At 37.2% G+C, this 24,326-nt stretch overlaps 2 protein-coding genes across 2 annotated transcripts in view; one reads left to right on the top strand and one right to left on the bottom strand.

Annotated features, from left to right (window-relative positions):
* Nucleotides 1–24,326, bottom strand: part of RNGTT (RNA guanylyltransferase and 5'-phosphatase) — a 220,623-nt gene that overhangs the window by 55,691 nt on the left and 140,606 nt on the right.
* Nucleotides 2,541–3,574, top strand: LOC116763609 (methylglutaconyl-CoA hydratase, mitochondrial-like). Its single transcript, XM_032651578.1, is given in 4 exon segments — nt 2,541–3,224; nt 3,226–3,300; nt 3,303–3,437; nt 3,486–3,574. Coding segments are annotated over 4 exon segments (972 nt in total). The 3' UTR covers nt 3,564–3,574.

Genomic DNA, 24,326 nt, shown 5'->3' with positions numbered 1-24,326 from the left:
ACCTAAATAGACATTTCTCCAAGGAAGATATACAGATTGCCAACAAACACATGAAAGAACGCTCAACATCACTCATCATTAGAGAAATGCAAATCAAAACTAAACTACAATGAGTTATCACCTCATACCAGTCAGAATGGCCATCATCAAAAAGTTTACAAACAATAAATGTTGGAGAGGTTGTGGAGAAAAGGAAATCCTCTTGCACTGTTGGTGAGAATGTAAATTGATACAGCCACTACGGAGAACAGTATGGAGGTTCCTTAAAAATCTAAACATAGAACTACCAATCGACCCAGCAATCCCACTACTGGGCATATACCCTGAGAAAACCATAATTCAAAAAGAGCCATGTACTACAATGTTCATTGCAGCACTATTTACAATTGCCAGGACATGCAAGCAACCTAACTGTCCACCAACAGATGAATGGATACTGAAGATGTGGCACATATATACAATGGAATATTACTCAGCCATAAAAAGAAATGAAATTGAGTTATTTGTAGTGAGGTGGATGGACCTAGAGTCTGTCATACAGAGTGAAGTAAGTCAGAAAGAGTAAAACAAACACCGTATGCTAATATATTATGTATGGAATCTAAAAAAAAAAAGTTGTGAAGAACCTAGGGGCAGGACAGGAATAAAGAGGCAGACATAGAGAATGGACTTGAGGACACGGGGAGGGGGGACGGGTAAGCTGGGACGAAGTGAGAGGGTGGCATGGACTTATATACACTACCAAATGTAAAACAGATAGCTAGTGGGAAGCAGCCGCATAGCACAGGGAGATCAGCTCGGTGCTTTGTGACCACATAGAGGGGTGGCATAGGGAGGGTGGGAGGGAGACGCAAGAGGGAGGAGATATGGGGATATATGTATACCTATAGTTGATTCACTTTGTTATACAGCAGAAGCTAACACAACATTGTAAAGCAATTATACTCCAATAAAGATATTAGGAAAAAAAATGGCGGCATTGCTGGAAAAGAAAAAAAGAAAGGAAATCTATTAGAGCTTTCGACAAAAGTAAAGATAGGCAAATCTAATGTTCATTTTACTTCAATTTCCCAAATACAAATATTAACAAATATCTATTCTGGAAAGAAAGCTGCAAAATTATTTCCAGAAAATTTTCTCACATAAAGGAAAATTAAAACTTGGCAGGTATTAGAAAGATTAATTAAAAGAACCTCATTCACCATCATTCACTGACGATATATCAGGCTTACAAAAAATTGCTTTAAAAGGAAACTGAGTGTATAATTATTTCAAATTAAAAGTTAAAAAAGGCAAAGGGGATCTTTCTAAAAATAAGCTACATAACTCAAAATTAACTGTTCTGTCTACAAGCCCTAATTACATTACCCACTAACTGATACACTTTTCAACTGCAAAAATACTTTGAAAAAACTTTCAGTATCATGAATACTGACTGACAAATAAAATCCCACTTCGAAGCCAATGAGCAAATTCTCCAAAGAGCAGGCTACATCCAGTATATTTCATACTAGAAAAAAAGAGAAAGTAAATGCATCTAATATGGGATCACTAGGGCCCTTCTGAATTTGAGAAAATGCACATTACTGAGAAGGCCTACATTATTCTTTGAGACTTCTAGTAGAACGTAGGTAAAAGCAGCATATGCCATTAGCCCCAGATGAAACTTGAATTAGCAAATGAGTGAGTTTATTATTATCCTTACAGACTTTTCATAGCCTACACTTTTCTGATTTGCTTTCTAAACCCTGGTATAGGAGTAACAAAATGCCTCTAGACTTTCATGAAAAAATGAAAAACCACCACCACCACCACCAACAATCGGATGGTTAAATGAAGAATCTGTGTGCCGGTAGAAATAAATACATTCCTAGCTCTGACAACTGAGAGGGTCTATAATGACACCCAGCAGCAACAACCGTGCGGAGGACCTAGATCCGTGTTTCCAACCATCAATCTTCACAATTAAAAACAAAAACAGGGCTTCCCTGGTGGCGCAGGGTTGAGAGTCCGCCTGCCGATGCAGGGGACACGGGTTCGTGCTGCGGTCCGGGAAGATCCCACATGCCGCGGAGCAGCTGGGCCTGTGAGCCATGGCCGCTAAGCCTGCGCGTCCGGAGCCTGTGCTCTGCAACAGGAGAGGCCATCCGCAACGGGAGAGGCCTCAGCAGTGAGAGGCCCGCGTACCACAAAGAAAAAAACCCAAAAAACAAAAACACCTGGGCTCTTTGGAGAAAGGGCTGATTTCTGGACTGAGCGGGGAAAAGTATAAGAAGAGCCTGGAAAATCTTGTGGTACTGGGAAGTAAAGAGATATGGAAAAGTGATGAGAGCATGCCAAAAAGACACAGATGTTGAACTGAAGGCGTTCCCAAGGACCGAAGCCAAAATAAAATCATAGTGCTGGATTATAACCCATGGAGTAAAATATTCCTAAATCCTTAATAATATAAATAAGTATGTGAGGAAGAGGGGACAGTGGTTCTTTCCATTTCAATCCCTATTAATGCACTGAAAAAGAATGAAGGAGAAACAGTCAACATGGCGGCGGCGGCCGCAGCGGCACCCGGGGCCTTGGGTATCTTGCAGGCCGGCAGCGCTCGCTTGGTGGCCGCTTGCTGTGCGCGGCTCGGCCCTGGGTGGAGGCTGTCCGGCTCCTGGACGGTCCCGCGGGTCGACCCGGCAACCTGGGCTCGGGGCTGGACACCCACGGTCGGGGGTGCGGCCTGGCGGAGGGGCTACAGCTCTGAGGTGAAGACGGAGGACGAGCTGCGGCTGCGGTATCTGGAGGAGGAGAACCGAGGAACTGTGGTGCTTGGAATAAACAGAGCTTATGCCAAAAATTCACTGAGTACAAATCTTATAAAAATGCTTTCAGAAGCTGTGGATGCTTTAAAATCTGATAAGAAAGTACGGACCATAATAGTAAGAAGTGAAGTCCCAGGGATATTCTGTGCTGGTGCAGACCTTAAGGAAAGAGTCAAAATGAATTCCAGTGAAGTTGGTCCTTTTGTCTCCAAAATAAGAGCAGTGATTAATGAAATCGCTAATCTTCCAGTGCCAACCACTGCAGCAATAGATGGACTCGCTTTAGGTGGTGGACTTGAACTGGCTTTAGCATGTGATATAAGAGTAGCAGCTTCTTCTGCAAAAATGGGCCTGGTTGAAACAAAGTTGGCAATTATTCCTGGTGGAGGGGGCACGCGGCGACTGCCACGTGCCATTGGGAATGTCCCTGGCCAAAGAGCTCATCTTCTCTGCACATGTGCTCGATGGCCAAGCAGCCAAAGCAGTGGGCTTGTGATCAGCCATGTTCTGGAACAGAACCAGGAGGGGGATGCTGCCTATAGAAAGGCCTTGGACCTAGCAAGAGAGTTTTTACCTCAGGGACCTGTTGCAATGAGAGTGGCAAAATTAGCAATTAAGCAAGGGATGGAGGTCGATTTAGTAACAGGATTAGCCATAGAATAAGCTTGTTATGCTCAGACTATTCCAACAAAAGACAGACTTGAAGGTCTTCTTTCTTTTAAAGAGAAAAGGACCCCTCGTTATAAAGGAGAGTAGAAGAAAGAGAAATCTTTAAAATGCCACTGTAATAAATATACTTCTGGAAGTATCTTTCAGATTCACATATGCCTCAGCATCTGGAATCCCAGCGACCAAAGTGAAGAGCGAGTTATCCATATACTGAATTAAGTATCTGGAGTGGACCCCTATGTGTACTTGTTCAAATGTGTATCGTCATTTTCATTCAGATTTATAAAGCTAATAGCGTATACTGTCAAAAACACCAATTCAAAATTAGGTATACATTTTTAAATACCTCCTGCATACGAGGCTTTCTGTTCTTAAATTTTTTAATGTGAATAATTTATATATTGCACACGCTAGGAGAAAATATTGATTGTATGTCTCCTGTGCTACAGTATGAAAATAAAATTATTTCCATGTACCAAAAAAAAAAAGAATGAAGGAAATTGAAATTCACCACATTTGAAATATTTGCCGAACTGAAATTGAAAAACACCACAGTAACGATTGTTGCAGGCAAAAACCATTGAAAAATACTAAAACTACAAGAGGAAGGTAGGATGAGAAACCTGACATCTGCCTAGTCTCAAAATTTCAACCCAGAAAACACTTACTAATCATAAACATAGCAACTTTAAAATCCAGCAGACTCACTCAACCAAATAATCAAAATTACCAACATAAGCTCCCACCTCCGACATAATGCACCTAGAAGAGCACACTGTTGCTTTCGTGGTGTGCCTTCCTAAAAATACACCCCCCCAAAAGATCACACTAAGGGGCGTTCTATATAATAACTAGTAGTCTTCAAAAAGTGTCAAGATCGGGCTTCCCTGGTGTCGCAGTGGTTGAGAGTCCGCCTGCCGATGCAGAGGACACGGGTTCATGCCCCCGGTCCGGGAGGATCCCACATGCCGCGGACCGGCTGGGCCCGTGAGCCATGGCCGCTGAGCCTGCGCGTCCAGAGCCTGTGCTCCGCAACGGGAGAGGCCACAACAGTGCGAGGCCCGCGTACAGCAAAAAAAAAAAAAAAAAAAAATTGTCAAGATCATGAAAAGTGAAAGTGAGGTACTGTCCCAGATTATATTAAGATTGTGTAAAGGAGACATGAAGCCAAATATAAAAGATCATAGGGTTGAATTTATGTAAGGTTCAAAACCAGGCAAAACCAAACCCTAGTGTTTAGAATTGCATACCTAAGTAATAAAAGCATAAAAAGAGCAAGGAAGTTAAAAATCACAAACTTACAGATAATGGCTATCTTTGGTGGGAGAGAAAAATTTGTGAATGAGAAATAGCATGCTGGAGGCATCTAGGGTGCTGGCAATATGATTTGTTTTTGTTCTGAGTAGTAGTTAAATGTATGTTGGTTCCATGAAATTTCAGTAAGCTGTACATTTATGTTTTATGTACTTTTCTGTATGTATACTTCATACTATAAAAGGTCTTAATATAAAAAGTCCAAAGAAAAAAACCAACATAAGCAATCAGTGAGAGAGTAAGAATGACTCCTAAATGAGGGATATAATATTAATTGGTATATTAACATATTTTAATATTCCTGTAAAAACAGATGAGTATTTTAAAAGATGAGCTTCTAGGGAATCCACAAGTCACTCATCCTCTTCTTAGTCCTAGAGCTACAAATTCTATGGCATAAATATAATATGAAAACACAGAACTCACATATCTGGGCATAATGGTTTTAAATAGGAAGGCAGTAAAATTTAAAAAAACAAAAAAAGGAACATAAGTGCATTAAAAATGTATAGACAAATTTTCCAGTCCCAGCCAAGATAAGATGGTACCTGAGAGAAGGGAAACAAATGAAGTCCTACCACTACCCCTGCCTACCACCTGGAGCCAATAAAGACTAACATATTTACTATCTGATCCTTTGGAGAAAAAAATGGCCAGTCCCATTTCAAGACAAGTGAAAGCATATGTCTACGAGAAGACTTGTTTCCGAGTCTCACAGCAGCTTTATTTATAATAGCCAAAGATTGAAGACATCTCAAATGTCCATCCATACACAGGTGAACGGATAAGTAAATTGCGATATATCTATACAACAACAGGCTGCTCAGCAGTAAAAAGAAATGAACTACTGATACATGTAACAACATGGACGAATCTAATGTTGAAAGAAGGGGGGGCGGGGAAGACCACCCAGACACATACAGTGTATGTTTCCATCTACGTAAGATTCTAGAAAATGAATACCCCAAAGCAGTGGTTGCCAGAAAAGGGAGTGAAGGGTGTGGGAGGAGAGAGGGAGGGAGGGATTAACAGGGGGCAGGAGGAAATTTGGTGGGGGGGGGCTGATGGACACGGTCATCATCTTATTCCGGGAGTGGTGATTTCACACTTAAAAATCAAATTGCACACTTTAACTAAGTGCAGGTTATCATATATCAAATAAATAAAGCTGTAAAGATAATGTACATACTTCCAATAAAGCTGTAAAAGATAATGTACAAACTTCATCTTCAAAGTTTTGTTAAATATATTAAAAAGGAAAGTACAAATGTTCACAGGCCATATCACAAACTGGGCCTACAAATAATTCTAAATCAACCCACCCTGATCATTCTAAATGGAGAGTTGGTTTATTATTTTAAGACCTGCCTGTGTAAACATGAAGCAAAAAGTCTGAAAAGTGGTTTTTAACAGGGAAATCATCAAACACATATAGCTCCCCACCTGGTTTATTATCTACTGGTCATAAGAATTATTCTATGGCTTACTTTTAACCTACAAAAGAAGAGAGGGGAGAATGATTTATGTAGGGATTAGCCTCAAATCTAAACATCTGAAATTATGTGAATCATCATCATATCCATAAATTTTCACCTCATTGACTCCAAGATGTATATGTAAAGCATATTTGTTAAAAGATTAATAAATAAAATAAATGAATAAACTTTCATTTCCTGTATTGGGAAATTCTGAAACTTATTTTATTTTTTTCCCTATATTTTTGTTGTACAAGTTCCCCTTGTATACTTCAGACAAGACTCTGTGACATCCTCCTTTTCCCCTGGGAAAATGTAGGAACATTATGCTATGGGGCCATTTCTACAGAAAAAGTACAAAAGATACTGTGGAGACAAGAAACAGGGAAATTTAAGCTGAGTGGATATAATTCACAATTCCATTTTTTTTCTGCTAAATTATAGCACCATGTCACGTTACCAGCTATTTAAATAATAGCTATGATCAATCAAAGAGAGAAATGTTTTTTTAAATCACAGACCCCAGAATGACTGAGACTGTATATTCCACACTGAAAAGAATTACTTCAAATCTGATTTCAGCTTCATAGAACTCTCCACAAACTGCTGACACATGAACTGCCAAAACTACAGAGAACTGCCTAAGTGTCTCACTGATAGAATATACATTATATTGATCTTCTCTTTACTATTAATTTTAATTTGAATACTCCTCTAGTAAATATTATATATGCATCCCTTTTTTTAAATATAGATTTTGGTAGGTATTGAATTAGTATTTTTTCATTGCTAGGTACATATTAGCTATCTTTATTTTTTAAAGTACGGTTAAGTCCCCTACATAGGAACCTTCAAGTTGCAAACTTTCAAAGATGTGAATGTGCATTCCATCAAGTCAGGCGTGAGTGAAATTGCAGCTTGCCCTCCCTCTCCTATTGCTGACGATCCTTCAGCTCTACCATCTCCCACCTCCTCTGCCTCCTCCAGTCGGTAACTCTTCTTGCCTGTTCACTCGATGCCAGCCCCTGCATACCAGCTGTTGTCCTGTACTACTGTACTTTTCAAGGTACTGTACTATAAGGTTTAGAATGTTTTCTTTATTTTTTTGTGTTTGGTCGTTTTTTATGTATTATTCGGGTGAAAAGTATTATAAACCTATTACAGTACAGAACTATATAGCCAACTGTGTTAGTTGGGTACCTAGGCTAACTTTGTTGGGCTTACGAACAAATTGGACTTAAAATGCACTCTCGGAACAGAACTTGTTTGTATGTAGGGGACTTGCTGTAGTTAATTCTTTATCATTTTCATGACTCTACTTATAAACATGAATGAGCATATTTTGAGTTAACAGACAATTCCTGCCTTAATTCAATCAGTATATTCTTTTGTTCAAACAGAGTAACTTACTGACTGGTTTAGTTAGCAAAGCCCTTGAAGGAAATTCTTACCTAGCTGAATAGCTCATGTAAAAGAATTTGAACTGTAACAATTCATTTTATTCTTTATTTTGATATCTGTTCAAAACACACTGATAACTAATGATATAGTAGCAGAATTGTTTTTAATTACTTCAAATTTAAAAATGACCAGAATACCATATTGCACATCAATTATTTTGCTTATAAATCATTATATTTACCCTTGACATATGCCTTGATCAATTAACAAAAGTTAACATAATGCATGAGACAGCTGAACCTCAGTAATGTGACAGCTATAAACTTCTAGACGAAGTTCCAGAATCTCATATGCTGGGCTGACAATAGGAAATCATGAGATATCCATAAGAAAGACATCACCGGATAGCGCTGGCAATGCTATAAAGCATGATAATTTTAACATTTCTTAAAGCCGTGAATATAAAGTAAATGTTACCAAGCTGTCTAGGACCACATTTTATAAATGACTGAAAGACCCTCACGCCCTCACGTCCTTATGGTGAAACTAATTCAATTATTTCCAAAACACAAGATGGAGGTTATCTAATAATCACAATACTTTTCCATTCATTTTTTCCACTCTATTAAGTGACTGATGTGAATTCTTGAAGTGGGTTATGGTCATTACAACCTTAGAATGTGCTCAGCAAATCCACGAGGGGTAGTCAAACAATGTTATCTTTTTCCTCAAATAAATTAACCAGGCTTTCAGACAGAATTAAGCAGTGTGGAAGTACAAGCACATAGTTATTTCATACGGTTTTTTTAAGATGTAGTTTTAAAACCCTTTCCTTGTCACCAATGTCAATGTCATAGCAGCATTATTCACAATAGACAAAAGGTAGAAACAATCCATATGCCCATCAACAATTGAAAAACATAATGTGGTATATATCTTGTTTATGGAATATTATTCAGTCTTAAAAAGGAATGGAATGCTGACATGCTGCAACATGGATGAATTCTGAAAACATTATGCTAACTGAAATAAGCCAGTCACAAAAGGACAGCTATTATATATTCCACTTATATGAGGTATGTAGCAAAGTCAAATTCAAAAAGACAGAAAGTAGAACAGTGGTTACCAGAGACCAAGGTGAGACAGGAACAGGGAGTTATTGTTTAATGGGTACGAAGTTTCTGTTTGAAATGATGAAAAAATTCTGGAAATTGACAGTGGTTATGGTTGCACAACACTGGGAATGTACTTAAGGTCACGGATTTGTACACTTAAAAATGGTTTAGGGCTTCCCTGGTGGCGCAGTGTATAACAATCTGCCTGCCAGTGCAGGGGACACAGGTTTGATCCCTGGTCCGGGAAGATCCCACATGCCACGAAGCAACTAAGCCCGTGCGCCACAACTACTGAGCCTGTGCTCTAGAGACCATGAGCCACAACTACTGAGCCTGCATGACAAAACTACTGAAGCCCGTGCACCTAAAGCCCATGTTCCGCAACAAGAGAAGCCACCACAATGAGAAGCCCGCGCACCGCAACTAAGAGTGGCCCCTGCTCGCCGCAGCTAGAGAGGGCCCACGTGCAGCAATGAAGACCCAACACAGCCAAAATAAATAAATAAAATAAAAAAATTTTTAAAAAGGTCTAAAAGGTACGTTCTATGTTTTAGAAAGCCCCAAAAATATCCATTCCTAAGACACAGGTCTCTCAACAACTTCAAACATTTTTCTCTTCTTGAATCCCACAGAGACTGTTCCAGACCTCCTCCTTTCTCTAAATCTCCCCAGACCATCCCTTTCTCTTCTCACTCCAAAAACCACTTTTATTTCTCATTGAGTGGAGAAGATCCAGTCTTGAGGTACAAGTTTCTCCATCTTTCAATTCATCTGTATTTCTATACATACATCCTTAGCTTTCCTTCTCATTCCCTTGCTAAAACTATCCAGCCCTCCACTTACTTGATACCTTCCCAACTTCAACACTTATTCTTTCTCTTCTCAAAGACCTGTAATCTTTTATTTTCTCCCACTCTGCCAGTTAACAAGGAGGATTACAAGGGCAGGAACGGTCATTCTGAAGTTGAGTCAACTAAAAATCACTACAGAATGGATAAGATTTGTGGAAGTAATGTACCCTGAGATAGTTGACTCATAGATGAAGATTTCTAGGTCCTTTTTGTTCAGGCTGTTATGGTGCTGTGGAAAGGGTGGCTGGAAATCACACTGTATGTCTGATTCCCAACTGGTGCTTGTTTCCTGTGTAACTTCAGGCAACTCATTTAACTCCTCTGTAGCCTCATTATTTTGTTGGGCAAACGGTTATGACTTAACTCCACAGAAATGTTTTGAGGATTAAATAAAATAATGTATGTACTTAACTAACATTTGTTCAGTCTAAATCAGTTGAATACACTGAATGACCAAAGCATATTTCCAAAATACAGGATGTCTTAAAAAGAAGAAAAAATGAATTGCCTTGTATGAAATATTGAAATTTAATGTTAATGACAGATGAGAGAGTTAAAAAGTATAAATCTGTCAGAATGTATATAGTCAATGCATGTCTACATGTAAGAAAAGAGGGAGAAAAAGAGGCAGATAGTCAGAGGAGAGGATAGAGACTGACTGACACAATTAGCAGAGAGGAGTTATCTGAATGCTAGAAAAGCATGTACTACTGTGGAAGACCTAATTTTCCAAGCTCCGGATGAAATATCCCTCAAGATAACCTAACCCTTTTCCTTCGATCACACAGTCACAAAACAATCTTCTAAGGGCTAAATAACTTTCTGAGTAGTTAGAAATGAGCTGCTACAAATAGAGACCTGAGTATGTACATATATGTGTGTATTTAATGCATATGTGTGTACATACACATCTATATGTAATGATATACAGTTGACCCTTGAACAATACAGAGATTAGGGGCACTGACCCTCAGCGAAGTCAAAAAGCCACATGTAAGTGGATCTGAGCAGTTCAAACCTGTGCTGTTCAAGGGTCGACTGTATTACTATAAATTAGTGCTGATGGTTACAAAGCCACGAAAACCATAATAATTATAGTTGCTACTTACTGAGATCTTCAGTGTGCAAGGCCCTGTGCTAAGCTTAATTCTACATTATATCGGCCTTCTCTCTGGTATTAATTTTAATTTGAATACTCCTTTAGTGTTAGGAATTTAGGATTGTCATTTAATCTTGTCAAAGAATCCCATGTGTTAGGTACCATTATTATTCCCATTTAACAGATTTGGAGGCTAACAGAAATTACTAATTTGCCTGAGGACACACAGCTTGTAAGAGGTCGAACTGAGAATCAAACTTCTCTTCCTCTGGCTCTTTGTTCTTAAATCTCACTTCTTAATAATTAAGACGTTTGGTTAAAGATAATTACTCCCCACAACATGATCAATGCTGAGTGATAAAATCAGTGTGGGGCTTGCAAAGCTCTGGCCAACCTCTTCAGGTGTGCGGACAACTTCAGCCAGCATGGCCTACTTCTTTAAAAGGAGCAACGGGGGGAAAAAAGAAAGTCAAAAGGGAGGAAAATTAGCTCAATCTTCTATTCAATCTTGGCTCTTCCTCATCTTCTTTCTCTTTATGAAACTGAATCATTTATTATACATCAATTATTTAGAGTATATGCCAGACTCTAGGCCAGGTATCAGAGACATAAAGATGATCCCTGCCTCGGGAACTCATAGTCTTAAAGAAGCAGCAGGTTTGAAGTAATTAAACTACAAGAAACGGAGACAAACTGGCAAATTCTATAACAGACCCATGGGAATTATGTACTGTAGTAAACTTCTGACTACTAAAGACTTTTAAACCCTGAAAGCAGAGGCTTGCATGTTAAGTGAAAACCCCACACACTGTTCTTCAGGGACCTCCTTTAGGCGCATGCCCTCAAAATATGACCCAACACTGGAATCACTGATAAAAGTTTTCAAGACTCTCTTATCAAATGCCGTGAAGTGTAATCTTATAACATTTTATATTATAATCCCAAGCCTCTAGTACAGTGCCTGACACAAGCTGAGTGATCAATGGTTGCTTGGTAAGTAAAAAAATACAGGAAAAAAAAAAAACAGGAGAAAAAGAACAAAAAAAACAACACATACCTCCCTAAGGAAGAACTAACCACTGATATTAAAATACTGAGAAATATAAGGCAGATATTAAAATAAATGGATATTAAGTAAATTTATATGTAGGTGAGTTTGCCATAAAATATTTTGATATGCACAACCAAAACTGACAGCTGAAGTTCTAGCATGATCCAAACAAGATAAAGATTACCTGGTCTTGGGAAATTTAAAATAGGATTTCTATAAATGAGATGACAGATGAGGCATAACAGAAAAAAGGAAGAGCTTAACAGCTTCCAAAAATTCTTCTTCCGTCTAGTTTTAGAAAAATAAACCTGAGGTATTCATGCAAAATTTTAAAATGTTGCCGTATTACATCCTTAGCTAGGACTAATACATCTGAAAGCACTTGTGGCATAATTGTCAACAAATATTGTCTTGTAAATGTTCTGATTATGACTAGTAGGGCCCAAGTTAATTTATTTCTAAGATCAAACCAATATTCCACTTCATTTCCTGATGTCTGGTTATTATTATAGAAGTCACAAGTTCAGAGCCTCCTTTCACTTTCTAGCAAGTGATACTCCAAACAATTTTAATTTTAAAATAGCCTCTTTCTAAGACTAGAATTTCTGCATCAGGAGTGTGATTTGATATGTGAATTACTGCGATTAGATTGGGAAAAATGGGAGAGCAGAGGAGGAAGGAGAAGTCGGGAGAACAACATACGAGATGCCAAGGATAAGACTTCAGTTAACTGGCCAACAGAGATTTAATCCACAAATACTCCTTGTCTCCAAAAACATAAAAGTTGTTCTCGTGACTTTTTTCCTTAATTAAGAAGAGCAAGGCGGCGGCACCAGGCAAGCAGCATGAGGCAAGTCTTCGAATCGAATCGATGTGAACATCAAGTATGTCATGAATGCACTGAGATGCCCTTTTTGGGGGGAGGGAGAGGAATAGTAAGTCTGCTTTTGGTGGTTCTATAAGGTAAAGCAATGTGTTGCCTCTGAGATCAGATTAACTTTACAAGGAAGTGGAGATGTCTTTACAAGGTACAGTGTTTATAAGAATAACAATCTTTACCATCAGAAAAAAACGCACAGCTAATGAAAAGGAAAAGACACTGTGGATTTATCTATTATATGTAAGAAATCTAGAGATGGCTACAAAGAAATGTTACTATATGTGAGCAGCAGCACTGATAGACTTCCTGTTAGATGGCATGTAAGAAGGGCATATTAATATGACTCTGTAATTTAAATGGTTCCAAGCAGCAAATTGAAAGCTAAAAAAACACTTTCAACTACTACTGGTTTTTTTTTTTGCAGTACGCGGGCCTCTCACTGTTGTGGCCTCTCCCGGCGCGGAGCACAGGCTCTGGACGCGCAGGCTCAGCGGCCATGGCTCATGGGCCCACCTGCTCCGCGGCATGTGGGACCTTCCCGGACTGGGGCATGAACCCGTGTCCCCTGCACTGGCAGGTGGACTCTCAACCACTGCGCCACTAGGGAAGCCCCAACTACTACTGTTTTTAAGTAGAATTCTACTACAATACCTGAAAATGGCAAGCGCATTTCAACTATTTTATAAGGTAAAATATAATTTAGTAAGACAAAATCAAGGTAGCTTAAAATAAAGTGAAATAACTCCATATGTGTACAAGGCACAAATAAAAGTAAAATCTAAAGGCACACAGCTTACTGAGAAAATTAACTCTTCTGTAAGTACTTAAAATTTCAAGTTCGTCACTCATTAGAGGTACTCAAAAGATTAAGTATGGCAGTCTAAAGTGAAGACATACTGAAGAGAAATGGCAAACTAGATTCTATTTATGTGCTACTGCCGTAACTAAAATCATCCAAAATACTTTGCTTCATTTTCTTCTTAGAGTACACATAATATTGTTTATAAACTACCTACCAGTGTTGCTTATAAAGTATCTACCAAATTTGTATTTATTGGAAGTTTTAACCATAGTTGAAAAGCAATCTGACAATCAAAGTGAAACTCAAATGATGTAGTTACTCATAACTATGAAGAGCACAGTACTTTCAATTATAACCATTCCAGGCTATGAAAAACACTATTATAAAAACAAACGCATACATATAATACAGCTTGAAATGAAATTTCTAATGGACCAAGCGTAAACTGACCACAAACAGGATAGTTCACTTCAAGCTACGGATTCTTCACACATCTCTCTTAAGGCAGGGAGGGGAGAGCTGGTGGGTGCTAGGGGCACTGTGAAAGGAGAAGAATCCACTGCCACAAGGACTCTTTATGAGACAGAGTTAATATATTAGAAATAACATTATTTATAATTCCTTTATAGGAATATTTAATATTTTAGTGTAACTTTTCTTCTCTTTTAATTAATATTTCATAACTCTTCCTTCTCACTGCTCTTCCCCAAAAGGGTGTTTTGCAGAAATAAATGAGGAAACAGCCATCATGCTCTAACAAAAAAAGGAGGCAGGAATAAAGAAGAGAAATTGATGCTGATTGCAATAACAAACAAATGCAATGAATTAAATTGACAAGAAGTTCTCATGCAGAAATAAAAGTGCAGGAAGACTTGATGCATACAGTGTCTTTCCTCAGAGAAAGTGTCATGTCATCATTCATATGGGAACATGGTGGCAACAAGTTTATATAGTCAGATGTATAAAAGGGAAGAGCTGAAAAAGCTTCAATATAAAACTTTGCTATTAAGGTGCTTAAAATCGAAGACAAGGACTTAGATTTTATTCTCTGATCGCCTTATCACTCGGCAATTGGAGGCCTCTGCTTTCACCAATTCTGCCTCTTTACTCTCTTGTGAATGTGCCAGTCATCTCCACCTGAAATACCCTTCTGTCTTTTTCCAATACTACCCATTTTTCCAGACACAGCTTCAGTGCCATCTCCTGCATGAAGCTTACCTTGATTGCCCCACCCTCACTGATTTATCATTGCTCCAAATTCTTCTGCAGCATCAACAACCTGTGCCACACAGTTTGGTCCTTATTTATATATTGTCATACATAGTTCACTGCTGTTTCATGTGTTTGTTTTATCACATCTATATTATATTATAACTTCTTGTGGAAAAACAACATTTAGTATTTCTTCTATACCCCTCACACTGCTTATCATTGTTCCAGGTAATTAGTAAGATATTCCATAAGCATTTGTAAAATAAATTATAATAATGATCATACTAACAGCTAATATTTATTAAGTTATGTGTACCAGACACTGGACTTCAATTAATTTAATCTTTACAGTAACTCTATGAGGTGTGTTATAATTCATATTAATGATATTAATATTAACCCCATTTTATGAGAAAAGTTAAAGTTTAGTTTAGTAACAAACAGGATCATGGTAGTGAGCATGCATCTCAAAGAAATATGCTATCCAGAAAAGATATGAAAACTAATAAAATCTATGAAAAGTGTCCTAAGCAAAAGAGTAGGGAAAATAGAAAGGCTAACTACCCAGTTAATGCTTCAAATTCTCTAAACTGTTAGGGGTCCTCAAAGTCAATACCTCTATCCCCACCTGGAACTCACAGGCAAGTGCCACACAGTAGGCACACAGTAACCTTGAACAGGTGAACTTCCTGTTATAAAAAATACACTTGATAGCCTCTCTCACATTAAAAAACTAAATAAGTAAACTGTATGGAATCCACCATTCTCTTCCTAATTTTATTAGAATAAAATAGTTATTACTGAAGAAGGAAATGACAGTGGTCTTATTTAAAAAATACTAGAGGGCTTCCCTGGTGGCGCAGTGGTTGGGAGTCCGCCTGCCGATGCAGGGGACGCGGGTTCGTGCCCCGGTCCGGGAGGATCCCACATGCCGCGGAGCGGCTGGGCCCGTGGGCCATGGCCGCTGAGCCTGCGCATCCGGAGCCATGCTCCGCAACAGGAGAGGCCACGGCAGTGAGAGGCCCGTGTACCGCAAAAAAAAATAATAATAATAAATTAAAAAAAAAAAAAAATACTAGAACTTCCCTGGTGGTCCAGTGGTTAAGAATCCACCTTCCAATGCAGGGAACGCGGGTTTGATCCCTGGTCAGGGAACTAAGATCTCACATGGTGCGGGCAACGAAGGCCGCACCCCTCAACTACTGAGCCCACAGTGCTATCGAGCCCGCATGCTGTAACTAGAGAGAAGCCTGCGCACTGCAACGAAAGATCCTGCTGCCGCAACAAGGACCTGACGCAGCCGAAAAAATAAATATTTTTGAAAAATAAATAAAATTTTAAAAAATAAAAAATACTAACTGTCCCTCTCTGTTAAGCTCACTGCCTCCCAGCAGAATTCAGAACTTGGTCTTAATATTATCAAAAAAAAGATCCCCAGATTAAAACATTAAGTTTTACTTAGATAGAACAGTCCCTTGTTCATTTAGGAAGATAAAGGGTCAAGTGTGATAATTTCAAGAGTCCTCTGAGGAGATGATACTTCAATAAATAAATGTGTAATATATATGTGACATATAACAAATATAAATTATACATATACACAATACATCTATAATATAAAGTAATAAACCATGTTTACCAAATCAGATATATAAAAGATCACTGTTGAAGCAAATATGATTCCAAATTTACCTTTTCTCTCCCTGAATCCTCTTTAACAGTAGATTTAGGCTAATCTGTGGATGACTAATCCTATAATAAAATATCTGCTATATCAAAAGACAGGATGCTACACAGAAAACAATTATGAATAATGAGTAAACAAATTAGAAACATCTAGCTCAAAAGTAATGACCACAGAAACGCTATCTAAAGAGCCTTAAACAAGACAGAAAGACTGTGATTAATCCCATACATCCAGATTCTATTTCCATCAATCAGTTCACAACGGTTGTTCTAAGAATAGGGAAGATAATAGAGGGCCTAGAAGTATGGCTGATTTACCAGAATCCCATGGGATCAAGAAACACATTTTACATTAAAGATTTTTTCCTCATAAAAGTTTGCTATTCTGCATTTGCAAACTGTTAGACCCAAGAGACAAAACTCCTACCCTCTAAGACTCAATTTTTTTCCTCCAGTTACAATTTATTTTAAAGAATTAAGAATGGGGTTTAGTTTTGAGTGACTATTATTCTATGGAAATAAACTTTTCACAGTCAATTTTTTAAAAATACATGTAGGAAATCAATGATACTCTACTATGATTTGTGAAAATTTAAAATGTAAAATGTCTAGTAGCACAGTAGGCCTTTGCCAAGGATAAAAGATGCCAAGGTAAGAATGTAATCCTTAAAGCCTTCTTAATTTCTAACTTTAAAACTAACTATACACATGCTGTGTGTATAGAACCAGGTAACAAGTGTTTCCAAACCTTGCTACCAATACTCCAGCCAAAGGAGACAATATCAAGCATCTTTCTTTCCTATGTTTGATCTCATAAAGGATATAATATCAGTAAGAGAAGGAAAAAGGCTGCTCTCCATAAACAGTACAGGTATTAACTCTTGCTATTCCTCCTCCCTCACAAAATTTGCTAGGTAGAAATCCATTTAGGAAAAAGCGAACCCAGTGGTCATATCCTCTAGGTTCTTCTATCTTAAAAGTTTGAATTATATATTTTCTCATGCTGTCAAATGTTACGACCAATGAAAAATATTTTCAAAGCACTAAGTTAGTCACAGCTATGAAAAAAATTAGGAATTACACCTGACATATAGGACATATAAGATGCAAAAGATCTATCTTATATCTACTATCTTTGTACTTCATAAAGGTGCTGACTGGCTGTGCTAAAAAGAAATAAAGGCTGAACATTGTTCCCACGTTTCAGGGAACAAGCATCACTTGATTTAAGCAGAGCTAGATCTACAACAGAGTGATTTCATCAAAGGATTAAGAAAATTATTATAGTGAGCTCTTTATGGCTTCTTAGCAGAAGAGAAAAGAGGGTAGAAAGGGTGAGGGAGAGGACAAGTGAAGAAGTCTGAGGGTTTTCATTCTTTCGGGCAAGGAAATGGGTAAGAACTGTTCTCAGAAGAGAGTTAAACAGTTCTCTGAAATATGGAGCTACAAACTAGGTGAAATCCTAGCTGATATCACTTTACCTTAATTTAGAGATACTTTGAAGGCAGTCATTTTCCAAATCATGACAAATGCTATTATCTAAAGCATTCACACCCTCTCCAACGTACAAAAGGCCTTCAAAGCCATAGGTACTATGTTTTACATTGGAACAATAGACTCTACCCTAAAGAATATTAATTTTTAGTGAAAGACACCAAAAACATCAAGCTCCATAATTCAATACAATACGCTGAATACACAGAAGGACCAAGGGACTCAGGCTCCACGGGTCCACCAGGTAAGACTTCATTTCCCAGTAAAATTTGCTTCTCTTTCTCATGTTTTTTTTTTCTTTCTTTTTTTTTCCAACAGTACGTTGGAATTGACACCATATCAATACATATTGTAATTTAGGTTGAAGAGCTTAAGATTTTCCTGGACCAGGCAGGAGGTTCCAGTGAAGGCAGGGTTGGGGGAAGGAGGTAGCCTTTCAGATTGTGCAGTCCAAGAGCTCTCTCTTCCATGCCACAGTGACAAACTATTTCTTTCAAATCCATTTTTTGCATCACTGAGTACAGGAGGGCTTCTGCAGCCAGCACAGTTCACCCTAGTTGCCTGGTTACCTCAGTGACCACTGTCCCAGGGGTAACAGCCCTGCTTTCTAGGGCACAAACCAAGGAAGGGCATGTGAGGACACAGCCAGAAGAGGGCCCTCACCAAGAACCCAACCACGCTGGCCCCCTGATCTCAGACTTCCAGCCTCCAGAACTGTTAAGAAATAAATGTTGTTTAAGCCACCAAGTCTGTGGTATGTTATAGTAGCCTTTACTAAGACACCCTAAGATTAAATATACTTTCTAAAATGTATTTATAATATGAATTTGTTAAGCAATAAAAGTGAACTTCTACTCAACCTGTGTACAAACTATATCCAGAATTCCAAAAGAGTCAAATCTAAAGTAACAAGGTTTTATTACATGTGTGTATTTAAATGCACTGTATGTGGTCTAAAGGTTAAGACTACTGCCTTTATTCTTTTCTCTTAAAAAAAAAAATGACTGACAGAAATTATAGAGAATCTAGGATTCACACAGAGTATAGAAAACCCTATAGAAAGGAGGGTGTCATAGAACATAAGCACTATTCTAGGTTTGGGGGACCAAAGTTGAGGCACTTCTTTGATGTGTTAAGAAAAGCCCTTTGCTATGGACCATTTCTAATTCCCTAGCTACACAATAAAGGTTTTAAACTATTTTTAAAAAATGACCAATAGATTTACTATCATAAATGGAACAAAATATAAATAAAAGATGGTATTTGCATAAAATGGCTCTTTTATGTGTTAGACACCGGATTTTAATTGTCCTTCATATTTTCCAAACATAATATTTAAAACTCTTCTCTTTTTTAAATGCTGCCTTGCAACCATATTAATCTCAATAGAAAAGTACAATCTGTGCATGACTGCTGGTAAATAGAGGTCTAGACAGCAAATGATCTCTGAAAGGACGTATTTCCATTGAATAATAAATCCAAGGCACTTTGTACTATCCTATTATATACAAATGTAAGGAGGACAACAAAATAACACGAGTGAAAGGAAAATTTTAAAGGAAAAGTTACACTCTCTCTCCTTGAACAAGTTAGGAAAAAAATTATATAGGTTTCCAAAGACTCAAAATTTTAACCTAAGGAACATACTTCATAGTGATTTTTTTAAGTCAGATTATTCTTAGTGAATTCTTTTGGCTTAAGATAAAAAAACCAGTTATTACTAATGCACTTAAATGTTTTCTTGGGTGGAAATGACACAATACATTTTCATCTAGAAATAAACCATTTTACTTGTTTCCTTCATCATTTCTAACTTAAAAGAAAAAAGAAATCTAGCCTTGTTTTTTTTTTTTTTTTTTTTTTTGCGGTATGCGGCCTCTCACTGTTGTGGCCTCTCCCATTGCGGAGCACAGGCTCCAGACGCGCAGGCTCAGCGGCCATGGCTCACGGGCCCAGCTGCTCCGCGGCATGTGGGATCTTCCCGGACCGGGGCACGAACCCGTGTCCCCTGCATCGGCAGGTGGACTCTCAACCACTGCACCACCAGGGAAGCCCCTAGCCTTGTTTTTGAATAATCTTGAGACAAGTTTTAATCTTTCAATGTTCAGCCTTTCAATATTTTGTACAAATAAACCCAAACTACTAATATGTTATCCAAAATGATTTTCCCCAAAGCTTCAATTATAAAAAAAGATTTTATTACAGCTTTGGCATTTGGAAATTTGCTTTCTAATAATCATCTATCAAGATTACATACTATCTACTTAGTTATTTCTTTGTAATTTTTCTATATAATTGTATTTTTTTATTATTTAGGAACACCCAAAGACACTTTGCCAAGAGTAAGATACAGCTTAGTCTGTACCTTGACAATCTATACAATCCAGTATATATGCTCAACTATATATTGCATATTCTGATAAGGGTAGTTACAGTACAGTAGTATTATTTAGCATGTATTACTGGTTGCATTTTAATAATAAAAGCTGCCTAATAAATGAACTAACCTTTGTGTAGTAGTTTACAGTCTATAATGCCCTTCACACACATTATATCTCATTAACAATTCTACGCAGTTCTGTTCAATGGGCCCTAACCTATCAACTCACTTTGGATAACTATTAATTTGGTACATCTTAATAAAGTTAACAGGCTTCATGTGGCATGTTCACGCAGAGATGCAGTTTTTGGCACTAAGGAGTTTAAATTAAAATTAAGGATTTTTAACAAATTCTTGAACACGGTGATCTTACTTATAAATATCTAAGTGGATAAACTATTAAACAGAAAGGTTATAAGAATCATTTGTTAGTTCTCTCATTCATCCATTTATTTATTTTTTGAGCACCTACTATGTGGTAGGCACTGTTCTGGTTAGACTGGTCATCTAGATGGCATGTATTACAATGCAATTTATATTTTAAAATAATTGATCAGTGATCATCTGATTTTTCACCATGCAAATTAGAAGCTTACTGGGGAAACAAAATCTTAATAATTCTAACCAGGTGAAGAAAACTGACTATGAATAGACAATACTAAAAATAAATACATAATTTGACAGCCTAATGAGAAACAAGCTAAACAGAAACATATCCATATTAAAAACCAGATATCAGAAAGGGGTCACATGTTTGTCTTGTCTTCAGGGAACTAAATTCAATTCAAAACATCCACCTGAGAACAGGCAGTGTAAAACAATTTATGAGGTACTCTGGGGGTCAAGTTAACAGCTCACAATAATGTAAGGCAAAACAAAGCAAATTTCAATAACAAAACATTATGGGACTTCCAAGGTAGAGGAGAATTAGTTTGGAGTGAGGAATAAAGTTTATAATAAACTTGGTTTTGTTATAGGTATTCCTAATCTTGGACAACTGAGATACAGACTTTAATTTTTAACTTGCTTAATATCACCTCAAACGGAGTCATTTTAAACAAAAACCTACTGCGAAAAATAGAAGCACTGAATTGGAAAGCAATACATTATTACCCAATTTTACCTGGCATTGATTAGAATTTTAACAATAGAATACAAAAGAAGAAAACGTGAAAAGAAAACAATTAGTAGAGAAGAAATCTCCGTGGTGCTACATTATCAATAATGAACTGCTATATGAAGATTCTAATTCCCAAAGACAAATCTGCAAATATGCTTCCATGATCAATATATTTAGCAGAATAAGAGTTAAATCTAGAACCCAGACTCTTAATTTTTAGTAATAAATTCTTCCTAACATATTATAACAAACTACTCTAAAATATTCTATATAAATATTTCAAACTAACAGAAGACTAATATGGAATGAAATTTAATTTTAACAAACCAGTTTCCAAGTTCCAACTTATTTTACACAGTTAGTAGTCTTTAACATGATAAGCATTGACAGTTTGTAAACCTACCATAAATTTTCAATTGCATTTGTGCAATATATAAAGTATAGAAATGTAATATATTTAATGGCAAGGATATGCACTATATTTATATGTTTGTTATACATATCACATTTTTCAGTTTTCCTTTAAATTGTAAAAAAATTCAAATAACTATCGTATTTCTTAAGGAGAAATTCATATTTTTTGAAATTACTGTCTTGTATTACGGACTTTTTATTATGCTGCATATGAAAAAGGGGATATGATAATGATGAAACATTCCTGATGCATCAGACTGAAAAATTAGACATTTACAGACCATGTCTGAAGCTAAAGTTCTAATTGGATAACCCTTTTCCCCCCTTGGTCTCATTTTGAAAGATATATAAATTTAATTTGGTTACTGGCATGGTCTATTGGACTCAACACAAGATGGTGGTTAAAAAATATATATTTAGAATTCCAATCCTGGTCTATTGTTCTGGTTCTAATCTCAGTTCACTGAATGCTCTTGGATAAGTCATAACTAAATGACATTTTTCAATTTTCCCATCTGTAAAATGGAGATAACTGTCCTACCTCATGAAGACATTACTGACTTTAATTAACTGGGTAAAATACTGTGAAAATCAAAAAATGATGAAAACGTTCAGTCCAATTAAAATTTAAACTTAAGTCATTATTCAAACCGAAGAGTCTTAAAATGTACTTCTTAAAATCTAAATTGAATACTCTAGTAGCATTTGTTGAAAATCACCTGACTCATCTGCACCTTCATCTTTCAAAGGGTGTGGAGTAACATCAAAGTGACAACTTGCAATTCAGAATACATACTTTGACCAGCTCACTAGCTCCAGAGGTGATCTGTGGTTATGTAATAAAAGCCCAGGCTCATTTGACAAACCACAGCACAATTAAAAGATAAATGATCATCCAAGATAAACTGAATGTAACAGAACCAGTTAACAATGGAAATGATAGGAAAAGACTGAAGTTATTGTCAATACAATACATTCAATCTTTCCTCATCTAAATTATAAATTATGTTTATGAAAAGGTGTAGAAATTGATATATTTGAAAACTAACTTGGTAGAAATGCTACAAGTGTTTATTTGCGTTTTCCTTTTCTCGATTCACAAAGCTCTTGGATGGAGACAAACAGCCTTCCTAAAGAAATATGCACCACTTTTAACTCTATTCAATAAGTAATTGGTGAGCAACTACAATATCAATTGTTCTTAAAAGGTTATGCATAATTAAATTTTATAAATTAAATTATATGTTACTGGGACTTCTGCTTCCGGGAAGACAGAGAAGACAAACTTTTCTCTATTCCTCCCACTAAGTACAATTAAGAACCAGGGACGTTGTATACAACACAAACATAAGCTGGGGCGAAGTGAGAGCGGCGTGGACATATATACACCACTGAATGTAAAATAGTTGGCTGGTGGGAAACAGTAGCACAGCACAGGGAGATCAGCTCGGTGCTTTGTGATGACCTAGAGGGGTGGACAGGTACTTATTAAATGTTGCTGATATGCAGAATGATAGATCCTAGGGGAAACAGAACAAGAGCTTATTATTCCAAGGAGCATAAGGACAAGATAAAAGAAAAAATATTCAGTCTATTCTTGTCATTCACAGTAGTTATGTTCTATAACGTCACCAGGAACACTAAATTAGTGAATACGGAACCACTGCTTCTAGGGGAAATACAGCATTAGGTTCCTGCAATCCTCTGATCATATTTTTGTCAACCAAATAACATATAACCTTGTTTTCTGTGTGTTTCTGTTTAAAGACACATTATTTAATATATATTGTTGATTCATTAACACTGAACTCACAGCCAACAACACTATAACTCATGCCTGAATAAAGCTTATCTAACACATTTTCTCTGAAAGGGAAATCACAGCTTTCTTGCACTTAGGAACACTAGATAGCACTTCAGCGCTACACTTGGAGGCCCAGTGAAATCACCAAAACGTGAAAAACATAGCACCACAAAAAAAAGACACTTGTTTACAGTATGAGAGTTAAAACAAGAAAGCAGAGCATTGCCTTGCTCAACCTCAGCTGGGAACGTGTACATAGGATGACTCCTAATGTCTGTCCCCCTGTGCATATCCACGAATGACTGTGAAAGCACTGCAAGGTTACAAGTAAATTTTAGCTAGTAGGTGAATCTGCAACTGCAGAATCTGTGAATAATAAGGATCAACTGTATATATTCAATCACAAAAATTTAGAGCAGAAAGTGACTTTAGAGATCATCTTTCCAATGTTCTCATTTTTCAGATGCAAAAAGTAAGAGGTGGAAGAGCTGCATGATATAGGTAAGGTCAGAATCTAATTAATGCAAATCCCCGAAGTCAGAACATATGGCACTTCAGAGAATGAAGAATATTCTTCAGTTTTCCTCAGAGGAGATCCACAAAGTTGCATGTATCAGGACGAAAGTCCCTGATAAGGAAAACCACTGTAGTCTACTCTTCAGAGCCAGTGGCCAAGCAGAAAGTCTAGAAATTGGCCTCCCATGAAACGTCAGCTTGACCTTGTCAAAGTTAAGATAGGGGATGATACCTAG

The sequence above is a fragment of the Phocoena sinus genome, chromosome 12 (assembly GCF_008692025.1).
Source record: "Phocoena sinus isolate mPhoSin1 chromosome 12, mPhoSin1.pri, whole genome shotgun sequence".
Classification (NCBI taxonomy): Eukaryota; Metazoa; Chordata; class Mammalia; order Artiodactyla; family Phocoenidae; genus Phocoena; species Phocoena sinus.
This window is presented reverse-complemented; position numbering and strand designations above follow the sequence as displayed.